The 25,413-nt window shown below is 39.3% G+C and overlaps 1 protein-coding gene across 2 annotated transcripts in view; it reads right to left on the minus strand.

Annotated features, from left to right (window-relative positions):
• The window catches only part of fstl5 (follistatin like 5), a 452,120-nt gene that overhangs the window by 385,047 nt on the left and 41,660 nt on the right, over positions 1 to 25,413 (minus strand). For both annotated transcript variants that reach the window (XM_062981258.1, XM_062981257.1), the window contains exon 2: positions 23,312 to 23,452. In XM_062981258.1, coding sequence (XP_062837328.1) covers positions 23,312 to 23,434 — 123 coding nt within the window. In that variant the 5' untranslated portion in view covers positions 23,435 to 23,452. The remainder of the gene's footprint in view (positions 1 to 23,311; positions 23,453 to 25,413) is intronic.

Below are 25,413 nucleotides of genomic sequence, written 5' to 3' on the forward strand. Positions count from 1 at the left end.
TTTGAGACTAGCGAGGTCTTCTCAGGTCCTCTACTGTGCTAATCAAAATGGTGATGTCTGTCAAGGCGGCCTCTTTGAAAGTTCTCCGACACAGTAAGGATAGCAGCGTGGGCCCTCCAACACGTACCCACGCCTGTGATGGCAACTAGAAAAGTTCTTTTACACTTTGGCCTCAGGTGCAGTGTCGCCACTGCAGGCACGGTGTTGCCACTGTAGCAGTTGTCACAAGCACCTTGTTGAGACTTAGTAGAGAGGTCCAATAGGTAGCCACGACTTCCTGAGATGAGCCAATCGCAGGGAGGACAGTAGCTCCGAGCCCCAAAAGTGCCAAGGCGCTGGGGTGAGCCAGCAGCTGGTGACAGGCTCCCTAAGAACAGGAGAAGAAGGGGCAGCGGCTCTAAGGTCTCACAACACTGGGGCGGGCCGGTAGCCGGCAGCAAGACTCTCCTAAGATGGCCAACAGCAGGAGCGATAACTCCGGGCTCCAACCACACCAGGGTGAGCTGGCAGTCAGCGAGGCTCCTCAGAATAGTAGGCAACAAGGAGGAGCAACAGCCCCGAGCTATAATTTCAATACAAATTCTTCTTGAAACTTATGCCAGTATACGTGTTTTCTTAGGCATAATGCAAAGAGGTATCCCCAGTACCAGATTCTAATAGTGGCCTTGAATCCCATTTTGGTAGAAACATGGGATATAAATAAATGAATACCTTCTTATATATTGTGTTTTCCTTCAGCTACACAATGGCAAATAAATAACAGTGAAGTTCAGATCTCCCACCACAATTGCACAGATGCAGGAAAAGGAACATTTTAAAAATCATCAGTATAAGCAAACTGGTCAAACAATACACTTTGAGAACATTCAATAGAATCTTAACCTTCTTTAGCTTCTAGAGCAGGGGTCCCCAAACTTTTTAAAGAGGGGGCCAGTTCACAGTCCCTCAGATCATTGGAGGGCTGGACTATAGTTGAAAAAATAACCTATAAACAAATTCCTATGCACACTGCACATCTCTTATTTTGAAGTTAAAAAAACTCAAACAGGAACAAATATAGCCTCAATGTTAATAACAATCATAACCATAATAAAAATAATAAAGAAGGTTAGAAGAGACACCTTGGGCCATTTAGTCCAACCCCCTTCTACCTTTGTGCACCAAAAGCACAAGCAAAACACCCCTGACAGATGGGCACCCAGCCTCAATGTTGTTAATAATAATAATAATAATAATAATAATAATAATAATAATAATACCTCACACAGCCCTAAACGCTTGGGAACTTGTGATTTTATGATACAAAATCCCGCATATATATCTTGTTTGCTGTGTTTGCTTGTTTGCATATATACTGTGTTTTTGTGTCAATAATAATAATAATAATAATAGGATTGGAAGAGACCCCTTGCGCCATTTAGTCCAGCCCCTTTCTGCCTTTGCATCAAAAGCACTAGCAAAGCACCCCCCTTGATAATTAATTATTAATTAAATACTAATTCAAATACTATTATAAACAAGAAAAACTCTGGAAGGCACGCACCGGGTGAGGGAGGGGCCGGGGGCCGGATAAATGGCTTCGATGGGCCACATGTGGCCCCCAGGCCTTAGTTTGGGGACCCCTGTTCTAGAGCAATCACATTATAATTTTAATAGAAATCTATAAATGATATTACCATGACATTGCAGCATGAATTCAGAATATGAAATCATATCACATACACACCTCTCAAAGCTCCATACTATTATTTTAGCATGAAAAATACCATATTTCTTTAATTCCAAGACACGCTTTTCCCCATATAAACATTTCTAGAAACAGGTGCATCTTTGAAATATGAATGCTTTTATGCATATAAATGCAGCTTTTTTGTGTATGGTGATACTAAAATTAGTGTGCATCTTACAATTGATGTTCTTAGAAATGAAGAAATATGATATATTCCCCATAAAGATATGCTGTATTTTGAAAATTCTGGATTGTTTTATTGTCATAAGATTTCCTCTGTGTTAGTACAGAAGTAAGAAAGCTAATTTATTTAACAGGCTGACCTCAGTAAGCCCTTTTATCTGGAGCAGTTTCATAAGAGACATCATTACACACATAACCAGCTCACAGTTTGCAATGCTACTGCTAAATAGAACAACAGGAAGCCAAATCATATAATGAATCTATGCTCACGGCCTTCATACAAGTACTAAGAAGTGATTCTCATCAATTATCAGCTTTTATGGTGGCACAGAAGATTTGCCCACCCAGTCAGGATAAAGAGACAGGCACACAAAATGTATGAATAAACTAAGAGCCACTTAATTAATTGATCCATTGATTCTGATCTGCAGCCGGGCCACTTAGTGTGCTACATGCTGAATGAGGTGCAATCTCACCTTCCCTCCAACATGTCAAGTACAAGCCATGCCTGACTGCACAGGAAAGTTAGTCCATCTAGCTTGTTCTTAGCTGGTCTATTTTCAAAAAGCCTGGACATGTTGATCATGTGCTCAAGCATCAGGCCTTAAAGAGAAAGCCAGTTCTAATGCAATCTCAAAAGATGTTTCCCTTCCTATATCACAGTTTGTTGTTCATTCACTTCCTCTGCCACCTAGGTGCTTGATTTCTCCCTTCTCTTATCCACTTGCTCAATTGCTCACTTCCTTCCTTTGCTTGGCAGACAGAAAGGCAGTGAGCAATTAAACAGCTGAAGAAAAGAGGGAGCACCCAGTTCTTCCGTTCCTTTCTCTGCCTGCCTGTTTGCCAAGCAGCAAGAAAGGCAGTGCGCAGTTGGATGGGCAGAGAATGGAAGGGGCATGAGCTTCCTTTATACCTTTCTCTCCTCATCAACTTCCTCTCTGCCTTTCTTTGCTTACTTGTTTGCCCCACTGTCTATTTTTCCCATGGCTGGGGTACAGTAACTACAAGGAAGGAGATGGGGAAGGCAGCCTGGGCAAGGAATGGAACTGTGCTGCCCTTCACTGTCTCCCACAGCACCTGTTAACAGGCATGCAGAGATTGCTGCCTTAGCCTCATGCATCCCAGTTGGTAATGTTACCATTACCAGGGCAAAACACACACATGTGGCTCATGGCAACAGGAAGAGGAGGAGAAATAGGCCCACACATGTCAGAGATTGGCAGGGCAGCTGAGGTAGCAGCAGCACAAGGGGATTGCTTTTCCTCCTCTGATGCTGCATGCCACATGTCTTTTTGCTTTGCCCAGGCAATGCTGATTACATCACTAACAGGGCTGCACAAGGTTGAGGTGGCAGCCTCAATGGAATGTCTGCAAGCCTTCTCTTGGAATTTACCTCCAGCTGGTGCCACTATTTGCCTGGAGAAGGAGGTAGGGAGAAGATGAGGTAGCAGGAGGGGATGGAAAGGTACCACTCCAGACCAGAGTCCAGTAATTGTATCAACTGGCCTGGGTGTTTCCCTATTAATAGAAGACCCTTGTGGAGAAACCCTGGTCTCTGTGGCCCAGTTATCAGGTGAGGGCAGGTGGGGGAATTCAGAGGAGGGTGGCACAGCCCCATTACTCCCCACGGCTGCCTTTTCAAGCTCCCGCAGTTGTACTCAGTACCTCGATGTGCCCCCTGGGGCTATTGGAGAAATAGAAGAGAGTTCAACTAACAGAGAGAGATAAGGGCAGTGAATGAGCAGATGGAGAAAATAGCAGGAGGGCAAGGGAATCTCTTGGGGACCACAGCAGTGGCACCCCATCTCACTGTCCTCAAGAGAATCCTGGAGATATTTGGGATTTTTATATTTCCATGGGGTGAGGCTACAAGTGTACAAGGGCTGACTGTAGATCCAGGATTGTGCTTACTCTAAAGAGGCAATTGACATTTCAAATGGCTTTGTGCAACACATAGGTATTGTACAATGCAAAATATCTGTTTTTACCTTTAACATTTATAGATAAAGGGAAAGATAGGTCAACACTGTGGTCTGCATGATTGGACTCCCATAGGTATGACATTATGGGGACTGACACAACATGAGCAATGCCAGTACTTCAAAATTTCCCAAGCAACTACTATTGCTTTCTAAATGTGTAGCCGAAGGTTTTGGGTTGTAGTAGCCTGAGTTTAACAAAGATAGCCAGCATAATAAAATGTTAATCAGATGAACCTTGATACTTGCAAATCAGTCCTTCATTTTCTGCTAGAAAATTAATTAAGCAATCTTTGAATTATTTGAAGATAAACGAGACACAACATGTGAGAACATAATGATAATGAGAGCTTAAATCTTAAGCCTCCTAGCATGGGGCCAAAAGGTACAACAGAAAGTGTTAATCTTTCTCACCTTATATTAGAAAATGTCCAAATAAAAATGAAATTACTTGTAAAGTAAACAGTAACGAGAAACCGTTTCTAATACTGTCTTTAGTAAGATATATAATTTAGTCTTATGTCTATATGATTTGGGAAGTGTCTCCAATTTTGCATATACTGTAGTATTCCTCATCTGAGGTTCACATTTTGCTACAACATTGTTCTGATCACTAAACAGTGTATAACGAATGTCTAGCTTTGCAACATTGGAGTATCAGACTTTTTGAAACAGTGAAAACAAGCAGGATCTAACCACATTGATCATCAGATAAAATTCCAAATTGCAGACATGTAATTTAAAAGTACATGTGCATCTACAAATGTCAAAGATTTCTCTAATACCAAATTAATATGCTTTAAAACATACTGGGGCTAAGATGCTCTCCCTGGTCACCACAGACACATTCTGTTTTAAGTTTGCAAGGTAAGCTGTTAATTATCTTCAAACAAATATGCAGAGAACTGGAGATGTATTTTTTCCTTCTAATACTAGGACAAGTTCTCATTTGCAAAGTCTCCAGAAACAATTATTTTTGAAGCAGACATTTTCACCTATCCCTCCTCTCACACAGGTAAAACTTGGCAGCTCTAAAACTCCTACTAAATAGCTGCCAAATTATTAATGTTAATTCTTAGTCTAAAATCCCATTCTGAGAGTCAGTATTTTAAGTATAATTTTCTTTTACTTTAAATCACATAATCTGTGTTGCCTTTCTTTTATTCACTTCTATGAGGAAATGCCAGATCTTATCAAGACAAATGTAGCAAAATGTTCTCAGCAGTCTGGAAAGAAAAGGGTGGAAAAAACCTAAACAGAATCAATGTCAGGAAAGAAGAGCAATTAGAAAAATAAAATCCAACTACAGTATATAGAAATTTCATTAGCAATTATCACTTTACAAAGCAGGCATGCACCATTTAAATTGCTGCTTGAAATAATCCACCCACATTGATTAACTAAGTGATATCTTTAAGGTTTTCTTGGAGCAAATTGTTGTTTACATTTCTTGTCTTAAAGGGGTTTAAAAGATACTATGAGAGAAAACAGACACATATTAGGAATATTAATCATTATATCTGTCCTTTAGAGCAGCATTGAGTAAAATGTTAATAAGACATAAGCACATTCAGATATGAGATTTGATAAAAACTTATATTTCAAGATTATACTATCCATTCTGTGACATTTCAGAAACTAGAATAGAAAATTAAGATAGCATCTTTTTATTAGGTCTGAGCTTTTCCAGTTTATCTCATGAATTAAGGTTGCATGCTTACTTTTCAAAAATGAAACTTGGTAGTAATATGACCATGAATGGTCGTTTTTTTCAGAACCCTGCAAATTTCAAGGTTATTTATTAAGTTTATCAACCCACGCACATAGCAACTAATGGGAAAAGAGTAGGAAAGTTAATGTCAGGGAATTCAAAGTTCTTATACTATATGAATGAACTTATCCCATGGGTAGGAGGGAAGGGGGTGAGGGAGGGAAGCAGTGAAAAGTAATAGTGAGGATGCAGCCTAGCCTGGCAAGATCCATCTTCGGGGATGGCCAGCCATCCCAAGACATTTCTCTGCTTTCCTCTTCTTCTTCCTACTATCTTCATTCAGGAGTTCGGGGAACACCTGACTCATGAAAGCAGACTTTCCTCTCTGTCTTCTCATGCTGGTGTGATGGATTTGCACTCACAGCCACTGGAAGTGGCTCTGCATCATGGGAATACCTCCAGGGGACTCTGTTATGCCAGCATGAGAAGACAGGGAGAAAATGGGGAAAAAATTAATGTGAGATCAGGTCCAAAGTGTCTGTACTGTACACAATCTTCTGCCTCCCCCAAACCGAAACTGGCATTTTTATACTTCACTGCTAACATGAAATGAAAGTACTTCCAAGAGCAGTTAGACACAATGTTCAACTGAACAACATTTAAATCTCTTGATCCCCACTGGAAACTGTTAGGAAACTTATACGATGCACCACATATTGCTGGCTTTCAGTAATCCCCAACCTGTGGATCTCCAGGCATTGTTGGGCAACAATACCCAACAGCCAGGGTATTGCTCTGACAAATTCATGAACATTCTGTGGCTCCTCCATGATGACATGCTGGCAACAGTCTTAAACAACAATGGCTCCCAAAGTGACGCATTTAAGGTGAAATCAGGTGAAAACAGGGATGTGTTATTGTCTCAACCTTATTCTCCATCTTCATCACTATGATACTGTTGTTGATGGCAAGCTACCCACCAGCGTGAAAATCATCTATCAGACAGATGGCAAGCTATTTATCCTCAGCAGACTGAAAGCCAAAACCAAGATCATAACAACATCTGTTACAGGATTCCTATATACTGATGATAATGTAGTCTGTGCTTATTCCAAAGAAGACCTATAAACACCTTTGCAGAAGCCTAGGAAAAGCCTGGCCTCTCAACAGAACATCAAAAAAACCAAAGTGCTCTTTCTGCCCTCTGCAGTGCCAGAAATACAGCTTAATGGTGTAACATTAGAAAATGTTAACCATTTCCACTACCTTGGTAGCCACCTCTGCACAAAAGCCAACATTGATACTGAAATACAACACTGTCTGAGCTCTGTGAGTGCATCGTTTTTCTGAATGAAGCAGAGAGTGTTTGAGGATTGGGACATTCATAGGGAGACCAAGATGCATGTTTATAACGCTGTTGTCCTCCCAACTCTGTTATACGCCTGTGAAACATGGACCATCTACATATGTCACACAACTTCTGGAACGATTTCAAAAAATCTTGCAAATCTGTTGGGAAGAAAGGCAAGACATATGTCAGCATTCTGGAAGAAACAAAGACCACCAGCACTGAAGTGATGATCCTTCATCATCAACTTTGCTGGACTGGTCATATTGTCTGAATGCCTGATCACCATCTCCCAAAGCAATTAGTATACTTTCAACTCAAGGATGGAAAACAAAATGTCAGTGGACAGCAAGAGATTTAAAGAAGGGGTGAAAGCGAACCTAAAATAATGTGGTATAAATACAGAGAACTGGGTATCAGGTATCCCTGGCACTTGAGCATTATGACTGGAAGTCAGCTGTTACCAACAGCTATGGATTTTGAAGAGGCATAAATAGAGAGCAAAAGGGAGAAACGTGCAAAGAGGAAGGCACATCAAGCAAACCCTTGTTGGGACTGTGTTCCATCCAGAAATCAAGGTCCTCACTGTAGAAGAACATGCATATCAAGAATAGGCCTCTACAATCACCTACGGACCCACTGCCAAGACCCTACACTTGGAAGGCAATTGTACTCAGACATAAGGAATCACTAATGATAATGATGACCCAACAGCCCAGAAACCACATAACACCCCAATACCTACAATACCTGCCAATGGTTATACTGGTTTGTGTTCTAGAGGTCCAACAACACCTAGGGACTCAAGCATGGGAACTACAGTGCTAGGGTCTCAGTGCAAATGGAAATGAATAATGTGTATACTCTTATTTATACATTACTCATCTCTCTTCTCTGCTTAACTGTACCAGTGGGAGACTGTTTTCTTCTGCCAGCACCCAGTGATGCCTCTATGTTGTTCAGTATTCTTCATAACCTTTTGTATAATACAAAATCTATCAAAAGGTCCTAACTCTAGCACTACAAACATGAAGGCGGATCCGCAGGTGACAAAGTATCCCAACCACAATGGCAAAGCATCAAAGGAGTTCAGTAGACTAGTAAGCTGAACAAGAAGGCAAGGAGGCCAGTGCAGTTAAGCTATCCTTATATTTATCTTACAGAACACAAACTTTTCAGGATGCTAATCAACAACTACAGTGAAATCCAGCAATGGCATGGAATCGATTCAATTCATTGCTGAATTCCACATGTGCATTTTTGGACATGTGTTGTGACTGTTTGCTCAATGTCATAAAACAACAACAACAACAACAACAATTTTATTTCTATACCGCCCTATCTCCCAAAAGGGAGACATGGCAACAAAAAGATCGGCAAACATTTAATGCCTATAAAACATAACATAATAAAGAACTTCAAATAATAAACAATTATATAGAGGACAAGCTCTTGAGGAATCATTGGTTTTTTTAAGTCAAAGCAGTCAAACTGAAAAAGGTTGAGAAAACAGGAGAGTTTGCAAGTAAGCATGTGGATGGGTGATTAGTAGATTAGTTTATTGGATTACCAAAAAAAAATTATACAGTCAAAATTTGTGCATGTGTGATCTTTGGGACATTTCTCTCAAAGTGCCCCGTTTTAAGAAAGAACCCTGCAAAAAAAAAAGAAAAAAAAGTTTAGCCTAAGTTGCTAGAGTTAGTGTGTTTTTAAATAAAGCAACCTGTAAGCTCCTTGGAGACTGGGAGTGATGCATGCATATGAAATAATCCATAGTCTTATGTCATATGCGTTTCATCCCTATTTATCATTACATTTTTTTTTCTTTTGGGCAGAATACATGTCACCCTTGCTGCATTTCCTTTAGTGATTACTGCTACATTGATTTTAGATTCCCAACATACTTATGGTGTTTCCAAAGATGTCTTTGTTTTGTTGATCACTTGTCATGTATTTTTTTATTCACTGTTTTAATTTGTGTACTGGGAATTTTCGGATGTCTTAGAAACTTGCCTCTCCATTTTAACCCCTCCCAATTGCACCCCTGGGTTTAGCTGTGATATATTTCCACTTATGCCTTGAACAGCTCCTCAAAACTCATAATAGAGAACAAGCACACAACATGATAAAAGGAGAAAATGTTTTGAAATCTCAAGTTATCAGTATAGAAGTAATTGGCATCTGCTGCTTTGAAATTTGGTACAGTAGAGTCCTGGTTATTCGACCTCCATTCATCTGACACTCCGGATTATCTGACAGGTCTTAAAGAGGGGAAAAGAGGGCAGGTGAGTGAGTGAGAGAGGGAGGCAGGCTGCAAAGACAACAGCAGCGTTTGAAGAAGGAGCCTGTCTGCCTCTTCCAAGTGCCTCTTTCTGCTGCCGCTGCTGCCTTTACAGCCTGCCCTTCCTCCCTCTCTTTCACTCACTCACTCACCTGCCTCTTCCTCCTCCTTGCTAAGACTGGTCGGTTAGTGAGAAAGGGAGTGAGGGTACACTGCAAAGGTGACAGCAGAAGCAAGAGCCTGGAAGAGGCGGCCAGGCTTCGTCCTCTGCTGCCACTGCTGCCTTTGCCACCCTCGCTCACTCATCACTGGCTAGCAAAGTTGGTGGTGGCAGTGGCAGCAGAACCAGGACCCAGCCAGTGAGTGAGCAAACGAGGGAGGCCAGGTGAGTGAGGCGAGGCCTATCCCTTGCTATTATCCAACAGTTTTGCTTATCCAACATTGTGCCCGCCCGTTTATGTCAGATAACCAAGAGACTACTGTATATGCCATTCTTAATTCAGTCGCTGTTATCCTAGATTATGAACCCAAATTTCTCCACCCTATGGTCTAATAAGTGTTTCTCTTATGCCATATTCAATATAGGTAAACCTCAGTTAACAAGGCAGGTGTGTTTCTAAGCATTACATCTTTAACAGAAACTTTGGTGCCAGAGGAGAAATAACATGGAAAGAACAGGAATGGGTTCTTACATCGCAAAAAAGAAGAGCAGTTCTACAAGCTTTTGCCAATTTTATATTTAAGAACAAACAATATGCATGTGTGCAACAAGTAGTATGTTCAAGTATGTTCTCCCAGAGTAAACAAAAAGCAAAACCTTCTCAAGACCATTTGAAAGCTTCTAACAAAATGCATCTAGCACCAATATTTTCTTTCACCAGCCTAATTATTTCTGCTTTGGTGACCAAACTTACAGATCTATGCCTTTTTTAACATACTGGGGGAGCTGGTAAGACAAGTTTATTTGTTCTCCACTTTGTGCATTTCATACATGCTTAGATTCTGGAAGGAGCTGTTGGTTACATAGCCTGTTATAGACAGGCACACAACCTCATTGCATTTTTTACTGCAGATATGCTGCTCCAAACTGACACTGAAATCTGCATTTTTCCAGCCCTCCTTCACCATTTCTCCATTGTTGATACTTCCAAAAACCTTATAGCTAGAAAGCAGATGAAGAAAGGGGTGTAGGGCAAACATTAAAAAAAAACTTTGGAATGTGGAGGTTTTTTATTAGAGGTTTTGTCAATTGGGTTATGAATGTACTATTTTGCCTCATTTGTAAATAGCTTTATTCATCTCTATGAAGCAGGATACCTATATTGGAAAACATCAGCCAGCAAACAAATGAACAAATCCAAACAACAACTCTAGAGTTGTTCTTTATATTTCTAGTGATTGTTTAAAGGCTTTAATAGTTAACTGTACAATAGTAAACACATCTTGTAACAAATCCCTCCACATTCAAAAAGGCTTGATTCCAGATAAGTGGGTATAGGATGCAACTATGCATTCTTTACAGAGCTATCTTAACCCCATCAAGTGACTCTCCAAGAGCGGAATGGAAAAGAAGAAGGTACCCTTCCAGTGGTTGGGAGGAGTTCATGTATCCCAGAAGCAGCAAGCTCCAAAATAGGGAGTCATGGCTTGGGATCCAAACCAACCATTCCTCCACAAGGGCCCACAGTGGCAACCATAAAAACAGCTAAGCAAACAGAGTACAGAAAGCAAGAAATATATTCACATGCATATACACACATATACATCTGGCCAGTGTGGACAGGCAGAACACTTCCCCATCCCCTTCATACAAGGATTGCTTCCTTATTTACAATTTGGGGGCGGGGGAATTCTATTATAGACTAGTTTGTAACTATAACTATTTTTCTAAATTTTCATACATAACAAGTCTAAGTAGTAAACTTAACAGGTCTATAGTGTATTACATTTCATCTCATTTGTACAATGATTGCATAATTCTGATCTGAACTGGAGTAATTTTCATGGATTGCATCATGAGGAGTTATAACTCAATTTTAGGAGTCGAGAAGTGAAGGGCAACTTTTCTACGGTAGGAGCAATGTAGCATTGTGACAGAAAGATTTATTATGACCATTTAAAGCACTGATAAAATGCCAAGATTTATTTATGGAAATTACCATGCCCATTATGAGTCATGTTTTCACAGTATATTTCCAATAGCATGAAGTTAATTTGTCTTTTGGTTTTTATGGGAGCATGCAGATTTTATTTTCATACTTTTTCTTATTATTTTGTTCTAATGAATAGGGAGATAAATTCAGGGAGAAGAACTATAATTAGCAGCTCAAATTAGCAGTTAACACATCATTATGCAGCTATGTTTTGGTGTCAACTAACAACTGCATCAATAATTTATTACTGTTACACTTGGTTAACTCTATGCACAAAATATGTTGCAGTGAAGACTCAAAATAGCAAGAAGACATCAGAGTCCTAAAAAATTATGTTATACTTTACTGAAACAATCTTCAAAGTGAACCACTTAGGACTTTTCATATATTCTAATTTTAAACTCTCAGAATTGTTAAACTGAGATCCTTCAAGTACCATTTGTAATTTTAATTGGAACTTCAATGAATACCATGTCATTACAAAAATGGCAGATTGCATCTGTTGTGGGTAGAGGCCAATGTTGGTCTCTTTGTGTGTTTTGTGTTAAGACATGCAAGAATGCTTGGCTGAGGGCCTCCATGTTACTCCCTAGTACAGTAGTTCTCAACCTGTGGGTCCCCAGACGTTTTAGCCTTCAACTCCCAGAAAGCTGGTAAACTGGCTGGGATTTCTGGGAGTTGCAGGCCAAAACACCTGGGGACTCACAGATTGAGAACCACTGCCTAGTATGACTTATTGGTACATAAAAGTGTATTTGGAAGAGATGTAAAAAGCAGACCTTTAAAACAAACCTTTTAGAAAAAACAAGTGTAACATGGATAAATTGGATCTTGCCATAAGGTCAGCCTAGCCGGTACTATTTTAGGGACAATTGGGGGAAGAGTGGTAACCTCACTTGTCTGGGTCAGAAGGCTAAAATTATTCCTTTCAAAAAACACCCTGATCAGGAATGCAAATGGAGTAAAGAGAAAGAGGAAAATCCCTAACTGCCTAAATAGGAGGCATCTAACTTAGAGCCCTTGCCTATATCCTCCCTCCTTTGAAAGTAGAATAGCTGGGCATTGTTGCACCATGTGGGTACGTGGAGCCATCATGGTGTCCTGAGTTGGTTTAAATAGCTGATTTTAAAGTAGATATAACTGATTTTAATATTTGTGTATATTTATAATTATTTTATATCCCAGCATGGTGTGTTTGCTGCATATATGTTGTGCTCCGACCTGAGTTCCCTTCGGGGTGAGAAAGGTAGGATATAAATGTTTTAAATAAGTAAATGTGGGTGTAACATTCAGACATCGATGACTGAACCTAATTTTCTAAGATATTCAGCCATGGTCTTCTGGGATGCTGCCACATAGGTGGTAACTAGATGAATATACTGCTGAAGACACCAGTCTTATTGGTTTAATGTTTGAATTGCCAATGCATGGGGCAATGTGCCCTCTCCTTGTTGATACAGCACACCACTGGACACATCTAGAAGATCCAAGGTGTTTATGTGGTACCATATGGGCTCCATGGACTATGTACTCTGAACTGACTGCAGTGGCCTCCCCACTTTTCCATCAATACATTAATCATGATCATGACAAATGGCTATGGTAGCAGAAAGGATGTGTAAGACTCATAGGATTGCTGAGGGTCCTAAAAGAGAATGCAAAAATGTCATAAGCCACGGCAGACTGCAAATCTGAGGAATGTGAGTGATGCAAGTGAAAGTATGGATCACACAGGTCAATCAACTGACCAATAGGACCAAGTCCTGCTCATGTCAAGTTTTCTATAAACAGTCCAAAATACGAAAACAAGTCATGAATATTATAAATTGATGACATTTGTGCGGGAGAAACCTGACAGTTTTGTGCTAGAACAATGTATGACTAATAATAATAGTCATATCTATAGTTGTTATTTCCTAGTATAAAACTATTTTCTGTATGAAATAAAAGCAGTTAAAAGGAAAGAAAAAAAAGACTGCTTAAGACAAGAACCTTATTTCTAGATTGCCTCATGTACACTTGAAAGCTACTTATGCTAACACCTGCATACTATGCTATTCTTCAAGTGGAAAGGACACAGTAAAAGGAATAGTTTCCCCAGGCAAGGGACATGGTACATTCTTTTTTTATAAACTACAGCAAGAACAATGGAAGGTACTTAGTATTAAATCTGATTCCCTAACATGAATTGGGGATACTATAATATAATTTACTTTTCATATAAAAATCCTGTAGGAATCAAAGGGGTCCAATGATGTTTCTGGGTAATAGAGATTTTATGAAAGGTGTAATAAAATAAGATCAACTTAAATTGAATATGTTATGTCTTCCTCTTCTGCCTCTGAGGAGGAGTTGAAAGAGAAGAAGGCTGAAGAGGATGGGGCTGGGGATTCTGGGCAGATGGTCAGATCTACTTGGGAGGAAGAAGATGAGGGAGGTTTGCTGGTTGTTCCTACTTTCCAAGAATGCTGAAGGCATAGATCAGCTAGGATTGCTGAAAAGACTCATAGCAATCAGACCACTCCCTAGAGACACATGGGCTGTGGGTTGAGAGCTATAAATCAGGAGGAGAGGAAACAGCTGTAGCTGGGAGTAACTGATCCATCTAGCCTTGATCCTGTATCTGTACCAGCCTGAAGCCTTGTCTTTGTAAATGTTTGTTGCCTGGAGAAGAAATTACCAAAGACTTTACTTTGTTCAGCCAAGACACTTTTGCTTTGTTTTATGAACTTGACTTTTGTGGAATTGTTTTTGTGAATGTGATTTTGCTACTTTAAACTTTGCCGAAGTAAAGGTTTTTGGGTTCCTTTAAACTTGGTGTTAAGGCTATTCTTGGGACAAAACTGGACAGAGCACCATCTATATGTATATTTGGGAGGGGGAAGAGCAATAAAATAATTTTACTGTCTTTCTTCATCCATTAATACCCCAGTGTTCTTAGATACATAAAGTTCAATACACACTGAAGAATTCACATACTCCTAAAGAAGTCTCCAGATTAACAATGGTAGAGGAATATAAGTGGTGCAGGATGAAATAGAAATTTATTTATTTACAGCATTTATATTCCGCCCTTCTCACCCCGAAGGGGACTCAGGGCGGATCACATTACACATATAGGCAAACATTCAATGCCTTTTAACATAGAACAAAGACAGACAAACATAGGCTCCGAGCGGGCCTCGAACTCATGACCTCCTGGTCAGATTCATTGCAGTGATTCATTGCAGCTGCTCTCCAGCCTGCGCCTTTAGACAACAAATGAATGAAAGAATTTAATGGAATTTATTTATTTATTTATTTGCCCTATTCATACCCCGCCTTTCTTTACCCTGAAGGGGACTCAAGGCAGCTTACTTATGGCAATTATTCAATGCCTTATAAATACATATAAACATAAGCTTAAAAATTTTGAATTAAAAATTAATACATATTAACATTTAAAACAATGCATTCAATTAAAATCACGCCATCCAAAAATCATAGTCTAAAGCCATTCCATAGTCATTGCACATATTCCACATCTGTTATTGCACTGCACTATTATCCGGAGGCCTGATCTCAGAGCCAGGTTTTTACTTTCCTTCTGAAGGCTAGGAGGGAGGGAGCTGATCTAATGTCGCTAGGGAGGGAGTTCCACAGCCGAGGGGCCACTACTGAGAAGGTCCTGCCTTTTGTCTCCGCCAGTTGTGCTTGCAAAGAAGTCGGAACCGAGAGCAGGGCCTCCACAGATTACCTTAATCTTTGAGGTGGTTCATAAAGGAAGATATGTTTGGACAGGTAAGCTGGCCCAGAACTGTTTAGGATTTTATAAGCTAAAGCCAGCACTTTGAATTGTGCTTGGTAGCAGACTGGAAGCCAGGGGAGCTAGCATAACAGGGGAGTTGTGTGCTCCCTGTAGGCTGCTCCAGTGATCGATCTGGCTGCTGCCCGTTGGACCAATGGGATGTTTGGTCTCCAGAGCATAGAGATTGACATTAAAATAATTGATACTAGGGTTAGATTATAAACATGCTATACAGGATGTTTCAAAATGACCTAATTTCAAAGCAGTATTTTCCAGGCTGGCAACATGTTACAATTATACAAAAAGTTACATATGGTTTAATGAGTTATCAAATTATCTAGTCTTATTAACCATTTTGAACCAGAAAAAAGTAAAAAAAAAACCACAAATGGAGAACATCTCATTAGGCCTTACATTAAAGAGTCGCCATCTTGCAAATGACTGAAGCTAGAGACTGTGCGCTGGGAGAGACTTCTAGCAGTAATTGTTTGAAAGTCTATGCACTACCGTTTCAAGTGGTAAGAGTTTCATTCAGGGGCAGTTTGTGGTTGCAAACATATCATGATTTCATATTGAGCTCATCTTTTTGAAATACCCTGTATAATTATTTAAATGATAGCTAAAAGGAAGAGCAATAGCCTACTCTCAATATATGCTCTTCATAGTAAGGAGTGTATAACACAGAAATTGTTACAAAGTAAAAGAATTTGTGTAGTGAATGGTTGACCAGATGGCAGCTTTCTTGTTCATTCCAAATATCCTGACCTGAATAACAGAGCAATTCTTTTTTTACCAAAATGATAGGAGGGCTCAATTTTCCCACCCTGCAGATCTATAGCTGCTACCTAGGGTAAGCAGTACTGCTGTCATAATATTTATTTTAACTTCTATTTTGAATAAATCAATGGAAAAAATGTACCAAACTTTGAATGAGACTTTGTATAATGTAGCCTAGAAATTGTCAGAAAGTTCCCTGCCTGTGATTTACTATTTAATATCACAAAGCAAATGAGCAATTTGGCAATAAAAAAATAATAGAATTGCAATGAACAAAAATCGGCGATATCAATATTCTGTAAAAATCATTTTAACTGATGTACAACCATGGTTGCCTACATAAAAATTAAATAGATTTTAGATGAAATAAGATCGAGTAACAATGAACAATGAAAAAAGGAAGATATTCAGACAATTAAATAACTTATATGACCTATTGTAGAAGTTCATTACTTTTGCACTTTTTAAATGGGGGAAATAAAAAGTAGATAAATCAACATCACGAATTCCTGAGACCTTTTCTGAAGCTGGTAGATGAAAGGTTAGCAATACATCAAGTACATGCAGTACAATCCCAAAAAAAGGGTTTTTCTACACAGCCTTTTGAGTTTTGTTATGATAATTTTGCCTCCTTCACTTCTTCTACCAGGTCAAGACTTTTATGCTTCATGATTAAAAGAGCGATTTTTCTGTTTCCTTTAGCAATTGTTCAATATCTTTTCATACATTTCACTGGATGGTCGTTCTTTAAGGTGTAGAGTTTTAAATTTTTAATATTAATTCTTTTTTTGATAGCCCTAATGGGAATGAACAGTGGGATAAAATTCCTGAAATAATTAAATACATAAACTTCCTATGCCTGTTTCCTTTAGATGTGAATCCCTCTATGCACTGAAAAGTCAGATAGGGATTTTATGAAACCAAGTGAACCAAATCTGAAAACTTTATCTTCTCCAACCACCTTGTCACATGCGCTGTCAGAATCGGCCATATTTTGGTGGTGCCCGTGCAGGAGGAAAAACAATCTGGCTTCCCACACCCTTGCAGCCCCCTCCCACCTCATCACACAGGGGGGAAGCCTCCTACATTGGTCTCGACACATCTTTCCTAATGGAAAGATGGGGTGCCTCCCATCCGCTGCCGCCAGCTTACTTTCTACTGGATGTAATGGGAGCTGTCAAGCTGCATGGTTGAATTTAAAAAATGCTGTTGGTGCTGCCAAAAAGAAGTCCACGTGAAGAGGTCCCAAGTCCCATTTTTCCTGAAGAGCAGTTGGGTTGGAATTAGGCTCATTGGATGGGCATGAATACCCATGAATGTAAGTGGGGTATCAATTGGCTGATTCCATGAATTCAGAACTCAAAGATATGGAAGAACGGCTATAGCTAAATAACAGGATTCACTTATCAGTGGTGCTCCAATGGCTCCCTCCTATCATTTTCACAAAATTTTCTTGTATTTTTCCTGTTTAACCTTGCTTAGCATTATTTCTGCACCAAGGTCCACCCTAATAAGATTTAGCTTTAAGCTGTGTATATAAGCCACATTTTTTTTAAAAAAAAATACTATTTAGATGTAAAGCTACACCATCATTATTGCTGCAAAAGGAAAGAAAAAGTGGGCCACATTTTAACTTTTAAGAATTTAAAATGGGTAAATGTGTAGTAAAGGCAAAGGTTTACCCTGACGTTAAGTCCAGTCATGTCTGACTCTGGGGGTTGGTGCTCATCTCCATTTCTAAGCTGAAGAGCCGGCGTTGTCCGTAGACACCTCTAAGGTCATGTGGCCAGCATGACTGTATGGAGTGCCGTTACCTTCCCACTGGAGGGAATTGATCTACTCACATTGGCATGTTTTCGAACTGCTAGGTTGACAGAAGCTGGAGCTAACAGCGGCTGCTCATGCCGCTCCCGGGGTTTGAACCTGCGACCTTTCGGTCTGCAAGTTCAGCAGCTCAGTGCTTTAACACACTTTGCCACCGGGGCTCCTCCTAAAAGAAAACAAGATATGAAGTCAATCTGTAGAGATAATTCATTATCTTTTGAAGCAATTTTGTATTATCTTTTTCCTAAGTCTCCTATGATTATTGGGTTTTTGCAGCTATTAAAAAAATGCATATAAGATGCTTCTGAGAACTTTTGTCTCCAAAGCACTTATAAATGCAGGAAAATACACTTTTTGAAACAACCTGGTTTCTCCCTGCTAATAAGAAGAGAGGAAAAATCTTTCAGTCTGAAAATGGGAGTTATATCTCCCAAGGTGTTATTCTGATGGTAAAAGGGAAGTAATCTTGTATTAAAAGTTGTTTATTTTTCTCACATAAGAAAACAAAATGCATTTGATTTTTGTTTGGAGAGGCATCTTAAAAATGCATGCTATTTGAGGTTGAGTCAAATCTATCGTTCTGCACAAACTTCACAATGAAATCAACATTATTTACGAGTCCCAATAAATAGTGTTCAATATTGGCATTTTATTTTGCCTCTGGGCAATCTTTATGCTGTGGTGTCAGCATTGCTTTGCAGTTTCCTAACTGAATAAAAGGAAAACATTTACACAATCAAAGATGGGTTGAACAGCTCACCATTAATTCAAACAGAGTCCAAGAGGCACCCCAGGATTGAGGGTTTTTAAAAACACACTTCTATTTATCACAGAATGACCAAAATTTAATGCGGACATTAGCTATAAGTGTTATTAGACTTTTTTGTCAGAAGTATCCTAAGTACATGTATCCATCCACCCTTCACACAAATCACATCACATCATATATGTAGATATGTGTGTATATATGTATCAGTATATCACAGGATACATACCTGGACCACATGGCATAAAGATGCTGTGGTAGGGATATTACTGTAATGGCCTCCATAGACCAGGAGGCTGTGTGTGTGAAACCGGACATCAGAATACATCACATGGCATGAGTTAGAACCTGAGCTATTTAAGGCTAAGACATCCACTCACATGTATGTGTGTGTGTATCACAGAAAGCACAATTACAGGTAGGACTGTGCACAAACTTTTTCCATCTTGATCATATCAACATGCCTTCCACATACTGTTGTTGACATCACCTAAACATGGCAGTCACAATATATGTTGCTGATAATCATTGTTAGTTTCCAAAGTAGTAGGTAAGAATCATCTCATAGCTGTTGATAAGAGTTTGGGTTGCTGAGCTCCACAATTTATGTGAGTCAGTCCTAGCTTCAGACAGTTCGATCAGTTTAGTCAGGAAAACAGATTTTATTATCCTTCACTTATTTTTGGGAAAGGTCAGACTTCAGACACACAAGATTGTGTCTTACAAGAAGTTTGCAGAAACCTATTTTAACAACCACAGCAAAGCCATGCATGAATACATCTGAAAAGAATGACAAAATACTTATAAACATTTTTTTCAGAAGAAAGAAAGCAGGGTTACTAGTAATCCAAATGCACATATGCTGCCACATCAAAGTACATTCCATATTTGTTGGTTTGCAATAGGAAACCACCATGACTACTCAATATTCTGTTTAGATGCAATTCTCATTTCCTTAACCCTGAACATCTCGTGGTGTATGCAGAGCTTGCACATTGTAACAAGGTACAAGTGGCATCACAGTAAATTCAGGAGGACAACAAATGCTTTCTACCTGTATCAGGAGGGATAAACTATATTAATAAATGATCAGTAAGCCATTAGCAATTCAAACAATCTCCCAAATGTAAATGCCCTTACAAATGATTTCAGTATTTCTCTACCTAGAAAATTAAGAGTAACTTCCAAAATCTGAAAGCATTTGATCAGTTTCATGTTCAGACCTATATTCATATATTTCTTGAAGTGGGTTTGAAGTACATATCAATTCCAATTTGCCTTATGTCTCCCCCCCTCTTTTGCTTCTATTATCAATGAATTATTGTTCTGATATTAATGTTGCAAACTTTTTTTTAAAAAATCTGAAATACAAATAGCAATTACAAATCAAAACATTCTTTGTATTTATTTACTTCTTTTATTAAAATATCTAAGCAAAAACATTCTGAAAAAACATTAAGACTTCTGCACTTGAAAAACAATTTCAAAAATACTACTTTATAAAATCCAAACAAATTTAGCTATTTTTACAACAAACTAAAGGGTGGAGGTTAAAATAATTTACCTTCAAAGCTAGATGGAACACTGCAGACAAAGGCCCCATCTACACTGCCATATAATGCACTTTAACTGCATTTAATTCCATTAGAGTCTACACTGCCATATAATGCTGTTTAACTGCATTAAACTCCATTATATAGATCTATACTGACCATATAATGCAGTTTCAAACTTCATTATATGGCAGTGTAGAAAAGACCAAAAATAAAGCCAATCTAACCTTTTAAGAGGGAGTTCCAAGTCATAAGGGACTAATCTCTCTTGGTAGTGAGAAATACAAAAGATCTACTTATAAATGTTTACATTACCATATAAGCTCAAGACATTATGGCCCCAAAGGGCTTTATAAAAACCAGGACCTTTAATTGGAAGTACAAATAAAACCTGAAGCCAATGCAGTTGGCATACAACAAAGGCTAATGAAAATAATAATAATTCAATTTTAACGGGATTTAGATTTTATAATGCCTTATAATTATATAATTATTTAATTGTGGTTTCTAAATTGAAGTAGTCCAGAATTGGGAACTGCTTTGGTAGTTTTGGAATAAAGAAAGTTGTAGAAGTTTTATGTGGTTTTACAAAAGACAAAGGAGATACCAGCTTTGATTCTGGCATACACACCCACAATCACATACATACACATACACACACACACACACACACACACACACACACACACACACACTACATTCCTCTTAATTAGAACAAAAGTGAAATTTCTTATGCCATTAATAGATGAATCTTTTCTTTGCAGCTAGCAACCTGATGCCCTTCAGATGTTAATAATTCATATCAACTCGAGCTAGAATTGCTAGTGATTGGAGATTTGTGTTACTCATCTCTGTCCAAAGAAAGATGAAACATTTCAGTTCCTATGTGGCAAGATTTTATTAGCCAACATCAGGCTTTCCATGCAAGTTTTTTTCTGTTTTCAAGAGAGTGGCAGAAGACATACTGGAGTGAAGATGGAACTGGATGCACATGGCATATACTTAAAAAAAAACTCCCACCCTGCCTTAGCTTTTTAAACATTAAGTTTCAGCATTCGTTATTCCCAGCTCACAGTATAAAATAAAAGAGTGATTCTGCTCTTTCTCCTCTCACCCGCCAACCAGTACTAAAGAAAATGAAAAAGCATATTTTTGCTATCTTTCTCAAATCTGGAAGCTTTCCTCAAACTAGAAAATCAGCTTTTATAAGTGGCACAGGAAGATCTTAAGATCAAAAATAGATTTAGTCTTAGTCCTAACAAGTGGTTAATACACTTTTCTTCTCAGTTGAAAACTTTTGTGTTATTGCCCACAAAACGTGTATTGCTTGGCAATCATTTGCAAGTTGAACTGCATTGTGGTTCAAATGGGATTTACCATTATATGCAAAGCAGGTTTGAAAACAGTATTTTCCTTTTGCTAACATTTATATCATATGCCATAGACAATTTGACACTTTAGTCCTGCACAGAAATTTAATCTACATTGATCAGTTATAAAGACTAACAACCTTATTAGAAAGGCATCACACTTTGCCTGGCTTCTGGTGAGGAAAAAGGGAACAACAGGGCGAATCTGCCGGCCAGTATGCAGCTCCCTCTCACAACGCTTTCCCCATTACATGGGGAAAGCGTAACCCTCGCAAGAAGGCCCTTGCTGGATCTATTGGATCCAGCACAAAACAGAAAGCCTCCCATGTTGGGGTGTAAGCGTCCAATGACACTTTCACCCCAGTTGGGAGCTGGATCAACACCAGAAGTCACATGACTTCTACACTACCATATAATCTCAGATAATCCAGAGAGGCATAATGGCAAATCCAGGGATTTTAAGGGATTTTTGGGGGGTTGGGGTGGCCCCATGCCCTCCTGGTAGTTTACAGGAGGGCATGAGGACACCCCTCCCCCCCCCAGGAAAGCCCAGATTTTTGGGAATGGCATGGGGACTTAAACCCATGATGAAGCTGGTTTGAGGACCCCTGATCTAGGCCCTCCTAGTTTTAGAAAACTTTGTAGGAAATGTTCATTCCCCTACAATGGAGGTTGGCCTACACTTAAAACTAAATGGTTGAAATAAAAGTTTGAATATTTACACAAATACTTTATTTTAACATAGATAACACCATATTATTATTTTAATTGGAGTTAGGACCCCTTTTTTGAAAAAAAAGTTGGTTCACATAGTAATGGCAATCAGAAACCTCTGAACGTTGTGATTCTGGAGACCACATATGTCTGGCAATGTTTTTCCAGTATTTACTGTTTATTGGTGTGTAGGTGATGATTTGAGATCTATTTTTCCTTTAGTCTAGTTACACAAATGCATTCACTAAACACTGAATTAAGTCTTCTGTGTCGCTTCTTCAAAGGAGTGCTCTGACCATCATAACCTACTGACAGCAGGTGCTTCCAGACAGGAGTTAATCCTGCACCAAAGTGGGTTAAAGTAACCCACTTTGGCATGGATTCTAGCCCCTACTCCCTAATCCAAACCTGGACTTTCCCGGAGGGATGGTGGCTACATGTAATCCTGAGTCAAATTACTACCCCAAAGTCCCTGAATTACCCACTAAAATTTACTTTAAAATGTCCCTGTCAGCCATGAAGACTCTCCTCATGTCCTCCTGGCACATAAAAATCACACCTGAGTAGATGGAAGAGGTGAGACGGAAAATCCCCCGCCCCCAGTGTCATTTTCTCATGCCAGGAGGATGTGAGGAGGATTCATGGCTGCCAGGGACCTTGTTAGTAAGTTTTAGGGAGTAAATAGAGGGCTGGCGGTAGGGATTGGGTGCCCTCCTCACCTTTGGTCTCCAGGAGCCCAAAGGTGTGGGATGGCTGTGGGGACTCACCCCTGGTGTCACTGAACGTAACCTGGAAGTTAGTTCCCACAGGCCCAGTACTTCATTAGACCCAGACCCGAATCTAATGAAGTATATAATTAATATTGAATAAACCAGGGAAATCTTGCTTTATTCCATATTAATTCATTTTTACCGAAGGTGTCATTTGGACACCTCTAGTAAAAAAGAGACAGGTTCTATGTTTTGGGCCTGTCTGGATGGGCCCTGGAAGTAAAGTGATCGTTCTGAAATTTCTCACAATGCAACTAGTGAAAAAAGGCGGTATTCTTAAGAATATCATAATAAGAGTATTTTTTAACAATACAGCACATGACATTTAAAATACAAATGCAAACAATGCTGGCAGATCAACAATACCTTGTGACGTAATCGTATAAAAGATTGGTAGGGTTTGAAATCATAGCCTTCTTTTGCTGGCCATCCTTCTGCACCCAGTAAAATGCATCCAAGGAAAGAAACAATTGTCCACCAGATAAACATCTTTTCAAGATCTTCTGTCTAAACAAGAAGAAAGGAATAAATTCAATTAATATCTGCATATAAGTTTGTGATTCAAGTGGTAGAAAAATAATTGTCCATGTGGTCACTTAAAAAAAATTATGTTAGACTGTAGTTGGATCATATATGGATGTTTTGGATTGAACTATACACCTGTTAATCAACATTCAGGATCTGAGAATGACCAGCGAATGGCAAAGCAATAAAATTATGAAATATGAAAGGAATTCACTGCAAAGAAAAATACTCTTTTAAAAATACCTGTGGGACTGTGAAGCTAGATAAAAGCATCTAACTGTTTCCATTTATAAATGCATTCTTTTGTGATAGTCTACCTACATTATTGATGAGGTGAAGCGATGAAAAATAGTACATTAGAGTGTGTTCAGTGAAGAGCAGGAAATACAGCACTTTCCAAGCAAAATGCCTTTTTGAGTCTTGGGCAAGGAGTTAATTTATATAACACAGGAAACTATTTACAGAATTCCTGGCAGAAACATATCCTTCTTAGTAACTGGGTACAGGGCCAAAACATAGAGAAGAGAGAGAGAGACCAAAACACACAAAAAGATAAAACTCTATAGAAATGTCTAGGTGCTTCAGGGTGACTCTATGGCATGTTGCAATTGAAATTCAGGCAATGCAATGATGTTCGATTGTATTTGCCATTTCACTGCACTCTGACCAGGAACATGTTCCCACAGATATGGAGGATTTACTGTATTTCTGTATTTCTGTATTTCTTTATGAATGAGATCAAAATGAAAACCTTGTATAATAGTGCTGGCATGCAATGAAACTACCATACAGTGTAAAACAGGTTTGGGTAAATCCAGGCCCGGGGGCCAGATGCAGCCCCTTGGGCTCTTTTCTCAGGCCCTCCTCTCTCACTGTCCTATCCTAATTCCTTCTTTCTTTACTTCCTCCTTCCCTCCCTCCCTTCTTCCCTTACCTTCCTCTTTCTCCCTCCCTCCTTCCTTCCCTTCCACCCTTTCGTCCTTCCTTCCTTACCTCTTTCCTCCATCCTTCCCTCTCTCTTTCTCTTTCCTTCCTTCCCTTTTGTCTTTCCTCCTTCCCTCCTATCCCTCCCTCCCTCCCTTCCTCCCTCCCTCCCTCCCTTCCTTCCTTCCTTCCTTCCTTCCTTCCTTCCTTCCTTCCTTCCTTCCTTCCTTCCTTCTTTTTTTCCTTCCTCTATTCCTCCTGGGGATGTTTAACTGGGAGAAGAAAAGGTAGAGAGGGAACATGAGAACCATGTTTCAAGATTTTAAAGGGTATCCCATTGAAGAGGAGGGGGGAAACTGACTTTCTGCTGCTCTAGAGACCAGGACACAAGGGAGCAATGGTTTCAAATGGAAGGGAAAGAAATTTACTGAAAAGATTAGGAAGAACTTCATGAAGAGCTTTTGGAGAGTAACATAGGCTGCCTTGGAGTGTGGTGGAGTCTACTTCTATGCAGGTTTTTCCACAGCGGCTGTCTATTGGGAGTGCTTTGATTGTGCCATCCTGCATGGCAGGGGGTTGGATTGGATGGCCATTCGGGGTCTCTTCCAGCTCTAGGATTGTAGAATTATTCACAGTCATTGTGTTAACCACACCACTGGTTGGAACCCTCACTCTGTGAAGACTGTGTGTTGATCGGTTGTGCACCAACCTCCATGCATTAAAAAAAAACCTCACACACATGTATCTTCCAAGAACTTGGAAGGCCATCATACTCAGACAATGAGGGATCACCTAAGTAAGTAAAAAGTCTAGGATTTAATAATAATAATAATCATCATCATCATCATCATCATCTTAATTTTTATACCCCGCCTCCAGGGATTCGAGGCAGCTTACATGGGGCCGAGCCCGGGTAGTTACAATAATCAGAAAGATAAAAACACATCAAATAAAATACAATTATACACATTAAGCATAATAAAATAACAGTAATATCAACTAAACATAATCTAAAAACC

This window comes from Anolis carolinensis, chromosome 5 (genome assembly GCF_035594765.1).
Source record: "Anolis carolinensis isolate JA03-04 chromosome 5, rAnoCar3.1.pri, whole genome shotgun sequence".
NCBI classification, from domain to species: domain Eukaryota; kingdom Metazoa; phylum Chordata; class Lepidosauria; order Squamata; family Dactyloidae; genus Anolis; species Anolis carolinensis.